At 47.7% G+C, this 15,351-nt stretch overlaps 1 protein-coding gene across 3 annotated transcripts in view; it reads right to left on the reverse strand.

Annotated features, from left to right (window-relative positions):
* ETF1 (eukaryotic translation termination factor 1) overlaps positions 1 to 15,351 on the reverse strand; it is a 28,386-nt gene that overhangs the window by 11,178 nt on the left and 1,857 nt on the right. For all 3 annotated transcript variants that reach the window (XM_062002642.1, XM_062002640.1, XM_062002641.1), the window contains exons 2-3: positions 1,386 to 1,561; positions 441 to 580 (exon numbers count right to left, since the gene is read on the reverse strand). In XM_062002642.1, coding sequence (XP_061858626.1) covers positions 441 to 580; positions 1,386 to 1,548 — 303 coding nt within the window. In that variant the 5' untranslated portion in view covers positions 1,549 to 1,561. The remainder of the gene's footprint in view (positions 1 to 440; positions 581 to 1,385; positions 1,562 to 15,351) is intronic.

A 15,351-nucleotide genomic window follows, 5' to 3' on the forward strand; every position in this document is an offset into this window, starting at 1 on the left:
AGACAGATTAGACACAGGCCAGTTCTCCATTAAGGGTCTCAGTTAAGACAGCTGACATCAACACTGGCAACACTAATGTTATCTTGGCATTACTTTAAGAGTAATAAGATCTATGGGCCTCTATGGTTAACAAAAAGCCCCAGCTGCTTCCAGTTACAGAGAAAAGCTACTGTTTGTGGGTTACACAAACTCAGCAGTTACTAGCTGGGCCATACAGTCAGCTGCAGTAGGACCTGGACAATTATCTCAACTGCTTTCATCAAGTATCACACGTTTCTGAAAGCTATCCAGTCACAAGCTATCCAGTGGCTTCACCATCAGGGTGTCTTAATTAAAGCCAGACTGTGGATTCCAGCACACCAAGGATTGTTCCAAGTGAATCTAGTAAAGCAGCCTGGCTGTTTCTCTGCTTCAAGACGAGCAACAGGAGAACTTCTTACCTCTGTGTGGAATTTGTTGTCACACAAATACAACGATGTATTGATTGGTTTGAAAGGTTCAAAGTCAATGTTGACTTTCTTCTCTTTTCCTTCTTCTGTCACAATTGTTCCACAGTAAACAACCAGACCATTTGGAGGTACTACAAAGGACATAATGCAATTTTAGATCACTAAGAAACATTGCAAGCAAGCTGTACCCATCAAAAACTAACTACTAGGCCTTGAGACTTAAGGCAAAGTTGAAACCAAGTGTTTCACTGACAGTTTCCCCCACCTCTTCCCCTCCCAGATCTCTACAACAGAAAACAAAGTGTTATTTAGGTGCACTGAACTAATGCACCTATACTGAACAGCTTGGAGCAGGAAGCTAAAGGTAACACTGATGGAGAGACTTGCAACAGAGCTGTAAGAACATGTACCTGTCTGTTAAAACTTGTAACGTGGCAAGCTCACAGAATCCAGGAAGAGGCTGAACATCCCCAGGAAGTTTTCCTGGTGCTTAAACAGCAATTTACAGACTGTCCATCTTGCCAGTGGAAAGACAGTAACAATTAACTCTTTTCCAGTACTCATTTTAGATGGATTTCCTCCCAAAATGATGGTAGCTGAACAGTGGTATGTACAAGGCATAAGTAAGTTTCTACATGATGAAAAACTACTAGTTTAATGCAAATTAACTATTGAGGAATAGCTCTTCAGGCTGAGGAGAGTCAGATCTCCTAAGGACAGAATGAGCCCACTTCTTAAAAGTGAAGGACCACCTGACTATTGCAGTCCCAAGGTCTCCCCCTGAAGCAGCCACCCACAGGCAACACACCTGGAGCATAGTGCAGAACAGCAGCATAGGCCAAGAGATTTGCTTAACAGAAAACCGCTTAACACAGGAACTTAAGGCTGCTTCCAAGTAAGGGAAGTCTGCCAGCATCCACACAAGCTAGGAGTTACCTTTGTTATAGAGTTTCAGTCTTTGCTGTACAGATGTAATGGCTCCCAGTACTGAAAGGCGATTCACTCGGGACTTGATGTTGGAGGCGGTGCCAAACTCGTCCGCTAACATTTTTGCCACTCGTGAGATCTGGTCTTTGGGGGGGATGATCAATGAGATCATGCTGGTACCATTGCTGAGGAGGGGAAAAAAAAGAGCTGTGAGCAGTCAAAGGCAACATGTGTTTTCATACCACATTCCATGCACACAGCTGGAATATGGCAGCTCCCCACCCTCCCTCTCCCAAGGATGCTTCACTTATGGGTGTGATTCCCCTTCTGTTGGGCAGTTCATGGGACAGAAAAGAACACAAAAGGAGTCCTTCAGAGGATCTGATTCTAGGTGCTCAAGTAGTTGCTACCAAGCAAGTCCTCCAAAAGCTACTCATTTATCCTGCCAAAACAGAAGGTGCTACAGGGTGCAAGCTGAAGGCATGTAAGCAGTTCCCAGCACACATTATTCACAACAATGCAGCCACATACTTTAAAGACCTTTTAAAGCCCATTCCATCTGTCCTCAGACAGCTGGAGCACCAGTCAGCCCAAGTGCTGTTTGAACACTTGGTTTTCCTCAGATTAGGATGGAAAATTCAACTGGAGAGATCTTTTTGTAGCAGTTAGTCTTGACTTTCCCCACTAGCACTTTGCTTTACAGAGAAGCTCACCTACCCTAGCAGCTGCTTAAATAAGTCCTTAAGTACCGTACTGCAAGTTTAGAAGCGCCAATCCCAGGCCTGGAGTCAGGAGATAAGACCCCACGAATCACAGAACTGGCTTAAGTTAAATGACAAGTAAAAAAGTAAATTTGATATTCATTTTTCCTACAGCTTTGGGGTAGATCCTGCTGAGGTCTTAATCCCCAAAGCAGCCTCGTGGCTCAAATCCATCCAAAGCCAAAATGAAAATGGAGGCAGTTCCTGTCTGCTTTCCAGCAGGTACCTCCCATTTGCCAGTGAAGTATCCCAGATGTCTGAAGTGCTGTTTCTGTATTGTGTCAGATTTAACTCAGACCCCACACTTCACATTAATGGCAGAAAAATCAACTAGCTCATCGTGTCCTCCAGCCCTCTCAAGGGCAAATCAGCTAAGCTCTGTGAAAAAATAACTCAGGATTCTGAGTCAGAGAAACAACAAAGTGCTTTTCAGCCTTAAAAAAAGAGGGACTTGTTCTTTAACATTTCTTAGGGCAGAAGAAGACTGGAACAGCAGCAGGCAGGTACTGTGTTAGATTTTCATGTACTAAGTGTCCTGCCTGAAGCGTTTGGGCTACAGAGACAGCAGGGAAGTGCTTTAAAAAGCATCACTTCATTAGCCTCTTTACAGGAGTTGTACAACCCTATTCCAAAGATCTTCAATTCAAGCCAAGTTGAAATGGTTGCTGGTAGGTCAAATAAATCCCTGACCTTAAAGACAACTAATTGCTTTTAATATCCAAGATCCCCACACACACTAATCAAGAAAGTCTCAAAGAGACACTTGCACACATTATTCCCAGAAGGAGCTTTGAGCCATGCTGACAGCTATCAGACTTCCAGGTCACACCAGCCAAGAATACTCCCTACACCACTCAATTAAAGCAGTGAGCTACCCCAGTGAATGACACAAGCCTTAGGGGAGATCTAATGGCCAATCACTCCCAGCAGGCTCCTTTGAGTAAGAGGCTGATCAGAATGAAAGCAACTCTTCCTGACTTCTCTGAGAGTTGCACTCCTGAGGAAGCTCAAGCAGCTCACTTCTTCCTCTGAAAAGAGAGTTTCTCACACTTCCCAGAGATCCCTTGCTGCATCAACTAAGGGCATCCTGATGTGGCAGGTGGGAGATGGGACTGTTGTGCTCTTTGGCCATTCCATGGCTCTCCTGCTAGGAAGGGTTTTGGTGCCACATTTCCTGTATTGAGGACAGAGTGAAAAGAGCAGATAGCAAGCTAGGGGAGCTGGTGGGAACAGCAAGAAGGAAGACACCATGTGTCCTCCCAAGACCAATTATTCAATAAAAAAAAAAAAAAACAAAAAAACCCAGCACTTGTAAAACTACCTTTAGTTCTCAAATGCAAAGTCATCCCTCAAGTTCCAGCCCCTGGCCTTGTGTCATGTTCCCCTGCCCCATAAACACTGGTGTCAGCAGAGCTGCTGGGCAGTGCCAGCTACATTGTACCAACCCCATATCTCCAAGGAGTCACACTAACTGGTGGCTATTTATATTACACACAGTGTCTTATCTGTGAGGCAGTCTCATGTGTGTCTATTAAATCATTGTTCCCTGGGAACACCCTGCCCAAAGTACCCTACCCAAGGTAACACAGGGGACTTCACAAGCCCTCATGATTTACTACTGCAAACAAATAATCGAAAAGGGTGTCTTTGATGGTACATTCTCCTTCAATTAAGTCTCAAACTAGTTTAACACAGCACAGTACTGTGCCTTCAGCAAATTCCAGCCTGGATTTATATGCAAAGGCACCTTCCATTACCAACATCAAGTGCATTTCTTGGGTTTGCTGTGCTTTTGCCACTATTTACTCAGTCAAATCTATTTCAGGCACTAACTGATTCCTGCAGAATCCAGCAAAACAGCAGGTGTGCAGCCTGCCAGTGGAGCAGCAGCAGCCAGAGCACCTCATGGCATCCCAGGCTGCTGGAGCCTGGAGCAGGAGTCAGTCTGCTTGTCACCACAGGTCCCCAGCACCCCAAGGGGTACAAGCCCCTACCAGCACGCTGCTGCCTGTCAGGTACAGCTCATCCACTAAGCCAAGGAGTTCATCAGGCAGCCAGCTAACTGAAGGTAACAATCAGCACCCTCTGCTCCTTTCCCTCTTCAGACAAGCAACCAGTCAGATCTGATCCCTAAAATCATGTCTCAGAGAGGTTGAGATCAGTGAGACACCAGCTAAAGCAGATCTGCACAAAAGTGACCAGTGTAGCTGTAGAACTCCCTCACACACCACTAAGGCCATGTGATCCTACCACAGAAGAGCAGCTTTCCCCTCCAAAGCAAGCCTGAACCCATTGTGACCTTACTGCAGGATAGCAAGGTCTAAAACCCCCAAACCAAACAGGTTCCAAGAGTACATTTGCTCTCAGAATGAGACAGAGGAAATCATGCTGACTATGACCTCCTGAAAGGGGATTTTCCCAAGAGCACAGCTCTAAAACCAACAGGCTCAGCTGTGCATGAAGCACACGGGACATTTGCTGCCTGGCAGGCTGTTGCCAACCATGAATCCCCTTGGCAAGCACCCTGCCAGAAAGAACTTCATTACAGAATTGTTACAGTGAACAATTAAGTAATCAATCTAGATTAAGGGCAGTGCTCACACTGGCAGCTCAGGATCAAACGTGCAATGAGTTGGCTCTTGCCTGTATCAGCCCCCACGCTCCTGCAGGAAGGATGGACCCAAAGCACTCCAGATGACACTCTGCTCAGCAGGATCTCCATTCCAGAAATGCAGCACTGTTAAGAGGTTCTTCCTCTCCCTGGTTTTAGTGCACCCAATACAAATTATACTAGATCAGCTGGAAGCTAATGCTTTCAGACTGAACTGAGCCAGGAAGTTTTAAGCAGCTAGAGACAGTTGCTGTCCCTATTCTGGGCTAAGGAGAGCCTGCACAGCAGCCAAATAGCTGCCATTGTAATGCAAAGCCCAAGGACATGCACCAAGACCCGAGAGGTTTGATGTTTGCTTTGTAAGACAGGACAGCACAGCCTGTGCCACAACACAGCCTGTGCAGTGGCACAAGGGACTGGAGAGGAAAGAAACAATTAAAAGCATTAAAGGGAGCCTGTCCACACACTACAAAGAAACAAGGAGGCAATTAAGTGCCAACCTCTGGAAAGGTAGAAACACTTCACTGCCTGGGTACTACATTACTACTCTGTGCCAGCCCTGCCACTAATTGGCAATTAGCTCAGATTTAGCATGGCCTGGAAGGTACCAGCATTAGGCATCTCTACAATAGAAAGTGATGCTTCAGCTTTGCTCCTAAAGTACTGCAAGTAGGCTCCAACCTTGCTCCTACAACCTGCCAGAGAGATGCCTGGGAGAAAGGGGATGCAAAAACAAACATGTTTTGCATTCTCAAGGCAGCAAGTTCTTTAGAAAGTTGAGAGTTTGTGGCTAGGACAGTCTCTTCTATTATTAAGACTTCAGTGTTACTACAGCTTGAATTTCAGACAACTGTTCCACAAAACAAACAGCTTTCCCAGTAACAGACGGACCTAAGTGCAAGTGTTAACAAGTTACCCCAGCAGCATGTGGTGCTGACTCACCATCCCAGCCCCAAAAACCTCAAGGGAAAAGTTTTGCCAGTGTTCTTGCAAGCAGGTACTAGAGCAACCAAGCAGCTTGTGGTCCCTGCAAGATCTTCCTCTGCTGCTGAAGAGGTACCATCTGACAGCACCTCGGATGCTCTGGTATTGCAGCCAAGAAGATTGTCCAGTTCTAGGCTCCCCAGTTCAAGAGAGACAGGGAACTGCTGGAGAGAGGCCAGTGCAGGGCTACCAAGATGCTGAGGGGATGGAACGTGTGTGTGAGGAGGAAAGGCTGCTGGGGCTGCTCAGCCTGGAGAAGACTGAGGGAGGATCTCATTAATACAAGTATTTAAAAGGTCTTCCTTTTAAAGGCCCTTCCAACTCCCACCATTCTGGCATTCTGTGAGTCTATGAAGAGAACCACTGAGTTCTTTCCAGAGGCAGAAGCAAGAGCAGGGATTTGACAGAAGACACTTCCACATGAGCCCCACACTATGTCTGGCACCAGGAAAGGTGCCCACTGTGTACATGCTCTATGGTTCAGTGTGAGGAAGGCACTCCAACAGAAGGCAAGTGCACAAAGGGAGCCGTGTGCCATGTTTGAACTGAACTGCCAAGTGCAGCCAATGGATGGTTTGCATTACAGCTGGCAGCTGAGCCTCTCCTTCTGAGAGGCCATTTTCACCTACAGGGATTCAGTTTCCCCTCTTTTGCCCGACAGAAGGAACAGCTGAGCAGAACTTTAGACCTTCAGCTTTCAGATGAAACTAGAAACTGGTCTAGTGGCTTTCTATCAGAGTCCTGCTGCCTTACCCAGCATTGTGTCAGTGAAATGCTTACCTGCACAGCCCCATCCCACACAAACACCAAACCAGCAGGCACCCACCATAGCCACCCTCAACTTGGCAGCCAAGAGCAACCCCAACCAGAAGCCTGAGGAAGAACAATCACTCAACCTGCCTCCTGGAATCTGGGATATGCACTGGCAAGAGAGAGCATGAATTTAAGAGTGGTGCTATATAAATAGCAGTTTGTGGTCTACCCCGTGGTGTCAGAGAAGGCCGGACAAACAGCAGCTGAGCTGTAGCTGTTCCACAAGGAAACATTTTACACTAATAGCACACTGGGCAACACAGAGACACAGAGGACAGGAAGGTCAGTCATTCTCTGTCACTCAAAATAAGCTACTTTTTTACAAGGCACTACCTTCATGAGTGTCTTGCTTCCCCCAGGAACCAAGAGCAATATGAGGCCTGTATGTGACTGCCAGAGACTGGCAGGAGCATGGAGCAAACAGCTTTCAGATAAGCTCATCTTAACCACATACCACAGCTAGGAAGCTTTCTATGAACTAAATATTGCCACATACTGCTTCAAGCAACTTTCCCTTCCCAAAGTGTAACATCTGTTGCCCTCTATCCAAGGGGACTGCAGATTACTGGGTTGACACCAGGTGTACCCAGGAGCCCAAGCTGCTGGGACGGCCAAGACTACAAAGTTACACCATGGCTTGAGCAGTTCCATCCAGAGCCAGCTCTAAGACTGATGCCAGCAAGATCTATGTAATCCCAGGCAGAACTTCGCCAGGCACATACCACAGGTCCACCAGAAGGGAGCTACTTCTGAACAAATACCCAACACAGAGCTGCAGGCACACGACACTTAGTGAAGGAGCAAGTTGAGAGCACAGCCTGCACAAGCATTGATGTAAGTAAAGGATACCTGAGGGGTTTTTAATCCTGTACCTGAGCAAAGACATTGAATCGAGTAAAAAGTAAGTGTCCTTTGGTATGGGCAAGTACAAAATTGCTGGTTTGGGTTCTCTCAAAGACACAGGCCACTAGACACTCCTATTCATACAAGCCCTGTAGCCAATAGTGTTGACCTTGCTATAGGGAAGTTCTAGACATATGCTCTTACAAGTTATGACCTATGGTTGTGAAGTACCCAAAGAGGTCATAGCTGTGCCCTTTAAAGACCTAAATGTCTTTTAACAAGACAAAGCCTTCCTCACATAGGAAGTGGCTCAAGTCCACTTGAGATGCCAAATCTAGAGAGATGGCAGCAGATGCAAAAGCTATGTAGCTTTCTCTGGAAAGTCTATCTCTGCTCTTTCCTAGCAGGCTGACAATCTTAAGAGTCCAGGATCCCTTCAGTGCTTCAAAGGTAGCATCATCTGGAGGCTTACCCAAGAACTGCACTGCCAGTGAGAACATGGGTTGAATGCTTTGCAACAAACCCAGCCAACAAGCCTCAATCTAATTGCCGCTTGAGAAACAACAGCTTCTTGTGACGTCTCCATTAGAAGTTGGTGAAACCCCACTCCCTGCTCAGATGATGGGCTCAAAGCACAGCTCAAGCAGGAGACAAGTGCTGCACAGACCCCTAGATGGAGGACACAATGTCAGTTAGCTGACAATGGGACTTACCATCAGCTCCTTGCAAGTCTAATACAAAGTTGAGCTGAGCCATGCAGTTGGCAGTACCTTTTAAGGCATCATTTCAGTAAGAACCTCCACCTCAGAGGCATTCTGCATTTCACCACAGCATACACCAGAACCCCACATCATCTTACTAAAAGGTGACATCAGCACAAGTTGTCCCTCAAAGAAGGGCATGAAGATAAGGAAGAGACAAGTTCTCAAGCGAAGTTAAGGCAGAAGTGACCTCTCTGCATCCATTGTCACCTCAGAAGCACAGAAAAAGCACAAGATGTGAGCAGGTGGATATATGAGAGGAGGATTAGAGACAGGAGACCAAGAAATTCTTTCCTCAAGAGTACTCTTCAGCATAAGCATGAACTGGAGAAATCGAGCCTCCCTCCCTTGAGTCAAAGTAATGCTCCAGACACGACAATTCCCCCCCATCAGTCTTTGAATGCCACCTGGACAAAGGAAAATCACTTAGCTGAACAGCATGAGGCCATGCAGCTATTGCCACCATGGCTCACACAATGCCAAGCTCTCAAACTGTAGCTCCGTCCCAGAGCCCTAGACAGAAATCTTGTCTATCATCTTCCTGCAATGCTGGCAGATGAAATAGAAAAAGCACTTTGTGTAAGCAGAAACAGCTTGAATGCAAATCACCAAGAACTGTCCTGAAGAGGTATTCTGCCCTCTTACCCACTGACCTTCTCAAAGAGGAAAAGCCCCCAGATGCCAAACAAGCTTACAGAGTGCAAGCTAGGGGGCAAAGCACCAAGCCAAACCCACCCTGGAAAAAGAGAAGTGAGCCTGCTCTCCTCTGTGCACTGCCTGCTTCAGCAGCAAGGGAAAGCTTCCCACAAGGAGGCAGCAAATGGCTGCTTCACCAAAGGAGCAGAGGCAAGGCTGGCTAGTGTTTCACCACAGGTCAGGCAAGGTAGTGCTTTCTCCCCCTGAGCAGACACTGGCCTGCTGCCAGGGTTTGCCTCCTGAGCTCAGCATGCAGCACTCCCCAGGGACAGAAAGGAGGTGAAAGAAGAATCAGGTCACAGACTCCTATTCCTCCACATGGCAGAGAATTTGGCCAGGTATCACGTGTCCTAAGGCTGCACAGGTAGCAGATAACAGTGAGCCCTTGTCCACAGGTCAGTGGCAGCCACCAGCAGCTGCCCCTGACTCCATCCCACATGGCTGAAGAGCACTGCATCAGCAGGAGTGGGTACTGCACACCCCACAGGGAAGGTGAATCAGTGCCCCTCTGAAATCCTTGGATCAAAGGCAACACATCACAGAACATAATTGCACAGGCATGTTTTGAATAGGCCTTATTGGCTGCATCTGACCTCATGCAGAAAGCCCGGATGCCCAATTACTGGTAAATGGAACAGACATTTCTGCACTTCAGACATTTGTGACTCACTGGGAGGCTCAGTTTTGCCACAGCTCCCCTGCCCTCCCCCCTCCATCTCCAATTATTAATGCTCCAACTTTAAAAGACTTGTTGCATTATGCTAATGGGCCATTTGGGTACAAGATGTCCACGGAGGGACTGAAGCAACAAATCCAGATTTGCTTGTTAAGATGTTAATGCCTCTGAGCTACATGGGAATAGGGAGTTCATAGTGGGGGGAAAAGAAATGCAGTTGCCACAAAGTCAAAAAAGTCTGTCCTCTTTTGAGGTGCTTTCCCATCTTCTACCACATCGCTTGTCTTCAGCAGTCAGGAGCTCATTCATTCACTCTATGTGAATGATGATCTGTGCATGAATCACACTGTTCACTAATGATTCACACAGTGGCAGAAGAGAGGATGGGGCTGCCCAGCTACCAAGGGCTGTAAAACACCAGCCACAGTTCTTGGCTGCCACTTAACCATCCCCTCAGGTCGGGTCAGGTTTTTGCCACTTGCCAACACTGGTGCTCTCAAACAGCACTTCTTCATCGTTGATATTCAAAGGGAACAGGTAGAGCAGGCAGATGAGAAAGGCCAGGAAGTGTTCTACAACAATTAGACACCAGCAACCAACCAGCAAGATGTCAACAACCCTTTGGACACCCTCCCCATCTCTGTCTGCCTCCTCAGCTGGCACAGGGAGAGGACAGCTTTCTCAGGCTACCCACCCTCGACACCACCCAAACACAAGCTCTTCAGAGAGGCTGCCTTAGTCCTGAGAGGTGTGATCAGGCCTGCTCCTGTACAATCCACACTCAGCTTCTGATCCTAGCACTATGGAGACTGGCAGCCTGAAGAGACTGCAACAGCCAAGGCAGGGAAACAGTGTGTAAGCAGCTCTAGTACATCCTACATGGTGACCTGCCCCAGAGCCCTCAGGTTTCACTTCTGCCCCAGACTATTTCTATTCCAGCCTCTCTGCAAATGTCTCCTCCTCACACTACCAGCAGCATACATATTAGAACCTTTACCTCTAACAGAAACGTGACCTCCTTTAGAAACCTCCCTTAAGACAAGAAGGCTGAGAAAGCACTACTTTGAGGAAACAATTCAGCCTAGGTAAGAGCTTAAATCATAACCTCTTCCCTAAACACTCCACACCTTAATGACAGATCACACACCCAAAGTAGAAAACTCATTTTCAGTACATTGCACGTGCCAGCCTGCAGATGCTACTCTTCCAGTCCTTGCCTCACTCATGTTTCACACTCCCCAGAGAGTGAAAGACAACTGGCTACCCCAGGACTGGTCCAGCCCAGATTCCAGCAGAAGCCAAAGACTTTTAGCAAAGTTAGGTGCAGCAGAGACATCATCTTGCTGTGGAGAAGCCCTCAAGGCTGTCCTGTGACTGGCACTAGCGTGACACATCAGTAATGATACCCAATTAACACACCCTAAGTTGGAAAGCCAAGTAGTACCTTGTCATAGTACTGGCCTGTACAGACTGACCAGATCATCTAGGCCCAGCTCAAGGTCTCCATCGTACTCCACGTCCTAAGGTGAAAGCTTCAGCTCTGCAGAAACAACCTGTATCAATGGTTAAACTACTTCCCAGAGACCTGAGGCATGGCCACAATGACAAACAGATCCTGATAAAGAAGGCTGGGAGAGAGATCTGCTGCCAGCCTGGGAGCAGGGCAGGGAGCTTCTGAAGCCACATGTCTCTGGCAGCGTGGCCAGAAACCAGTCACAGCAATGAAAGACCACATCAAATGCTCCTCCTGATGTGTGACATCACTTAAGACAGTTATATTGGTACCTGCCTAGACACAGTGGTATTGTTACAAGCACCACTATATATGGTATGCTGCATCTTAGGCAGAGATGGGGCAGTAGAGGTATTCATACCATGTTAAATCATCCATTCAACAGTTACTCCAGCACTGTCACAACTTCAGTGCAAGGAAGCTGTACATCACCTGCTGTCACCAGAACAAGCTATATCTCCAGACAAGTGCTGCAGATGCTCCCAGGAGCTGTGGAGTATTTGTGCTGCCTAATTCAGGAGAGAAATACAGCTCAGTGATGCAGCACAACATGACCCCGACACTACCAGTTTCCCAGCACTTTGCTCAGAAGAAATCAGGAACATGGCAAACCCAGACAGAACATCAACTTGCAACTGACCTCAGTTATTCCCTAAACACTCCCCAGCAGTTACTGCTGCTGCAGCACTTACAGCTGCAGTGTTAACTCACATGGAGGAGAGCTTTCAGGTCACTTTTAGAAAGGCTCACCATGCTAACAGTAGATCAGGCCAAGACAATCTCGTCCTCCAGAACCAGCACAATGTCTAAACAGGTCTCAGCCTTCCCAACTTGCCTGGTCAAAAAAGTGCCATCATCCCAGCACAGTCCAGAACAAGGTGAGGAGATGCACAGCCTGTCACCCACCTTCATCCAAGCAGCCTCCTGTCCCCATTACACAGTATCTTGAGGCTAATTCCAAAGCTGGGCTCTTCAATCAGGATGAGCAAGGCTCCAAGATGGACTGCAGAAGAGCCTTGCAACACAGTCTGGGCAAACCACTTATGTCTAAGCAACAGGTCAGCTTTTCCACCCTCCAGCAGAACTGGGACATGTTTCACTTTGCTGGAATCCTCACACATTTTCAGGCCTCTGTCCTTCCTGGTGACTATTAATTTGTCTCACATTTGGATTCTCCCATAGAGCAGCTGGGAGTCTCAACTTGGCAGAATCTAAGCCCTAGCAGGAAACCACATCACTTTGTTTTCCCAAGGCTCTGCAGAAACCAAGATTTCCCTTTCTCCTGCCATTTCTCCATTCTGCTGCCTTCATACATTTCCTCCAGTGACAACCAGAATAAGTTACTTGTTCAGACTTAAGTTTCTGCATTTGGGACCTGGAGTTGTTCAGCCTGGAGAACAGAAGGCTGAGGAGACGCCTCATCAACACTTAAAAGTATTTAAGAGGTGTTTGTCCAAAGGATGGGGCAACACTTTTTTCTGCAGTGTCCAGGGACAGGACAAGGGGTAATGGACATAAGTTGGAAGACAAAGAGTTCCACTTAAACACCAGGAAAATCTCCTTTACTGTAAGGGTGAGGGAGCCCTGGCCCAGGCTGTCCAGGGAAGAGTGTGAAGGCTCCTTCTCCAAACCCACCTGGACACGTTCCTGTGCCCCCTGAGCGAGGGGAACCTGCTTTAGCAGGGGCTGGGGCAGCTCTGCAGGGCCCTTTCAGCCCCCATTATTCTATGATCCTAAGTCTGCACATGCCCTGTTCCTCCCACCTTCCAAAATACTTAACCTTAGTTGCCCTTGCAGACAGAGTCTCCAAAGACATCCACCTCTTTGCCTCCTCTTCCACTGTTGCAGGAAAATAAAGTGCAAGGACTGCTGCTCTGAACAGAAGGCAGGAGATGTCTCAAGGGAGCTAAGTTCCTAAAGGTTTTAGCATTGTCAGGCAGCTCCACAGCCTGCATCAGCACTTGCTGTGCTCTCAGAAAGCCCAGCTGCCCCATGGAGGTGTCAGTAAACTGCTTCTGAGCAGAGCCCTCATTTCCAACACTGTGTCCAAAGTTCTCCAGATGAGATTTAGATGCGACCTCTCCATCCTGAGCCTGCAAGGAGACTGCTGGTTGTTGCTGAGACTTGATTCTGCCAAGCATGTACAGCTTAGATTAGCAGAAAAAAAACCCTGACCATAGCCCTGCTAACTATTCAGAATGGCAAAGACCAAAGGAACAAAGAGTGATTGTCACTTAACACTGACACTAGAAAACTGCACCAAGCAACAGCAGAGAAGCCCCGAGAGAGCATAAAAGAAAAACATAGTGGCTAACACTGCTTTGACTTGAGCTGCTGCAACATCCACATGCAAAGACATGGCTGCAGCTTCAGAAGGGCCACAAACTTCCACCAAACCTCTGTTTCACAAAAACTACCTGGACACTGAGGACAGAATCCCTTTGTGGGGGAGAGGCTGAGATGCTCGATGCAAGCCTGAGCACGCCAAGCTATCAGAGGTGAATGACAAGGCTTTTCTAAGGGGCATAACTTCACCAGCCTTTCACCCTCATCTTCTGGCTAGCAAAGGGAATTGTCTGCAGTGCAGAATTTGGGCCCCATTTGCTCTCACTCATACACACTCTGCAGACACCAACTATTCCCCTTTACCTTCTCACTACATCAGAAAGATCAGGTCACAAACTCAGTACAGTATTTCTAGGGAAGAGCTGGGAGGAGATAACAGGCACTTCTGGGTTAGGAAGCAAAATACAGAGAACAGCTCCTTCTAGTCCCTGCCAGCAGAGATAGGGTTTGGGGAGGGGCTGGAGGTTTTCAACATCATCTTTTCACTGTTTTTACTTGCCAGATTCCTGCTATCCAGAGATGAGTGTGAATGACAGCTTTCCTAAGCAGGGCTGGGAAAAATAACACCGGACATTCTTGCTAGAATGTTACCCTGCAGTTTGAGAAGCTGCCTTGCCCTTGCTGGCCTCTACTTGATCAGCTCCTGGTAAAGCTGAAGCTCCAATGTTCTCCTTGGGTTTCTGACCAAATACTGCCACTCACCTCATCTAGCTCAGACACAACAAAAGCAATTCCTTGCTCTCCTGCTCATTTAACATTTTGATATCATTGTGCAGATTTCAGTGAGATTTGACCAAAGTAGCTGGGTAGCAGCAGAGGTACCTCAACTGCCACATGTGAATGTTGAGCACCAGCTTCCTCCCTTTCCTGTCTCTTTGATCCACCGCAGGAACAACTGGCACATGAAACTGGGACATTGCTGCTGGGTCACTATGAGGAGTCCATGAGTAAGGGAAGGTGGAGACACCGAGGAGCCCCTGGCCCTCCACATCACCCTATTTAAAGGCTTTGCCCCCCTAATCCACCTCAGAACAGGTCTTCCTACTCTGCAGGAAGGGGAAATGACTCTCCCAGAGGCCGGAAAAGCCTGTCGGGCTGCCTCACACCTCCTGTGCCAGGGAGTCTAATGCTTCTGGTGGCAAAAGTTGCAGCATCTGTTCCCCTTCCTGGACCCAAACAGATGAGGTTAATTTCAGGCAGGACTCTCTAGAAGCATTTACACAGAACCAGTACAACGTTGCTTATAGCAAGGATTGTCAGCATCAGCATCCTTCCTCAGGTGGCTGTTCAGCAGCTAGCACACATATTAAATTAAGGAACAGCAATAACACAACATCTAGGAGATACGTTGGATCCAGAGGGCTCAGCTAAACCTCCCACATGCCTTTTCTTGCACTCACAGCATCTTTACCATGAAGCAGAGATGTGCCAGGGATCACCGGTGGCGAGGTGGAAAGATAGTTGGGCTGTGGCCACAGGAAACCCCAGCCACCCACTCCAAGACAGCCCTTCAGCCTCACCTCTCCCACCAGCTCACCAACACCAGTTATAACCTTGTTCTCTGCAACATTCATCTAGTTCAAACAACATGAGACCTGTCTCTGAAAGTAGCCAAGCTTATGCTACCATATTTTGGGCCAAAATGCCAAGTATCCATTTCCAAAACCCCCCAGCCTCCCTCAGGGCTGCTGCAGGGACTGACAGCTGTTTTCACAGGCTGCAAGAGATGCCTGTAGCTCCCCAAAGCCCTTTCAGCTTCACAGCAAAAGTCATTCTCAAGCTCCTGTGCTCACTGGGGCCTCCCCACAAGCACAAGACTCACTGTCACCACCGTGCAAAGGCACAGCTGAACAATCAGCTTCAGCAGGCAAAGTCCACTCGGCTTCTGGAGAAGGAAGGCTCTGTCTCCCCACTCCCTTTTCCCATCCCCCTCCCCATCTTCTCTACATCACAAATCAAGTTGACAAAAAA

The sequence above is a fragment of the Colius striatus genome, chromosome 9, assembly GCF_028858725.1.
Source record: "Colius striatus isolate bColStr4 chromosome 9, bColStr4.1.hap1, whole genome shotgun sequence".
NCBI lineage: Eukaryota > Metazoa > Chordata > Aves > Coliiformes > Coliidae > Colius > Colius striatus.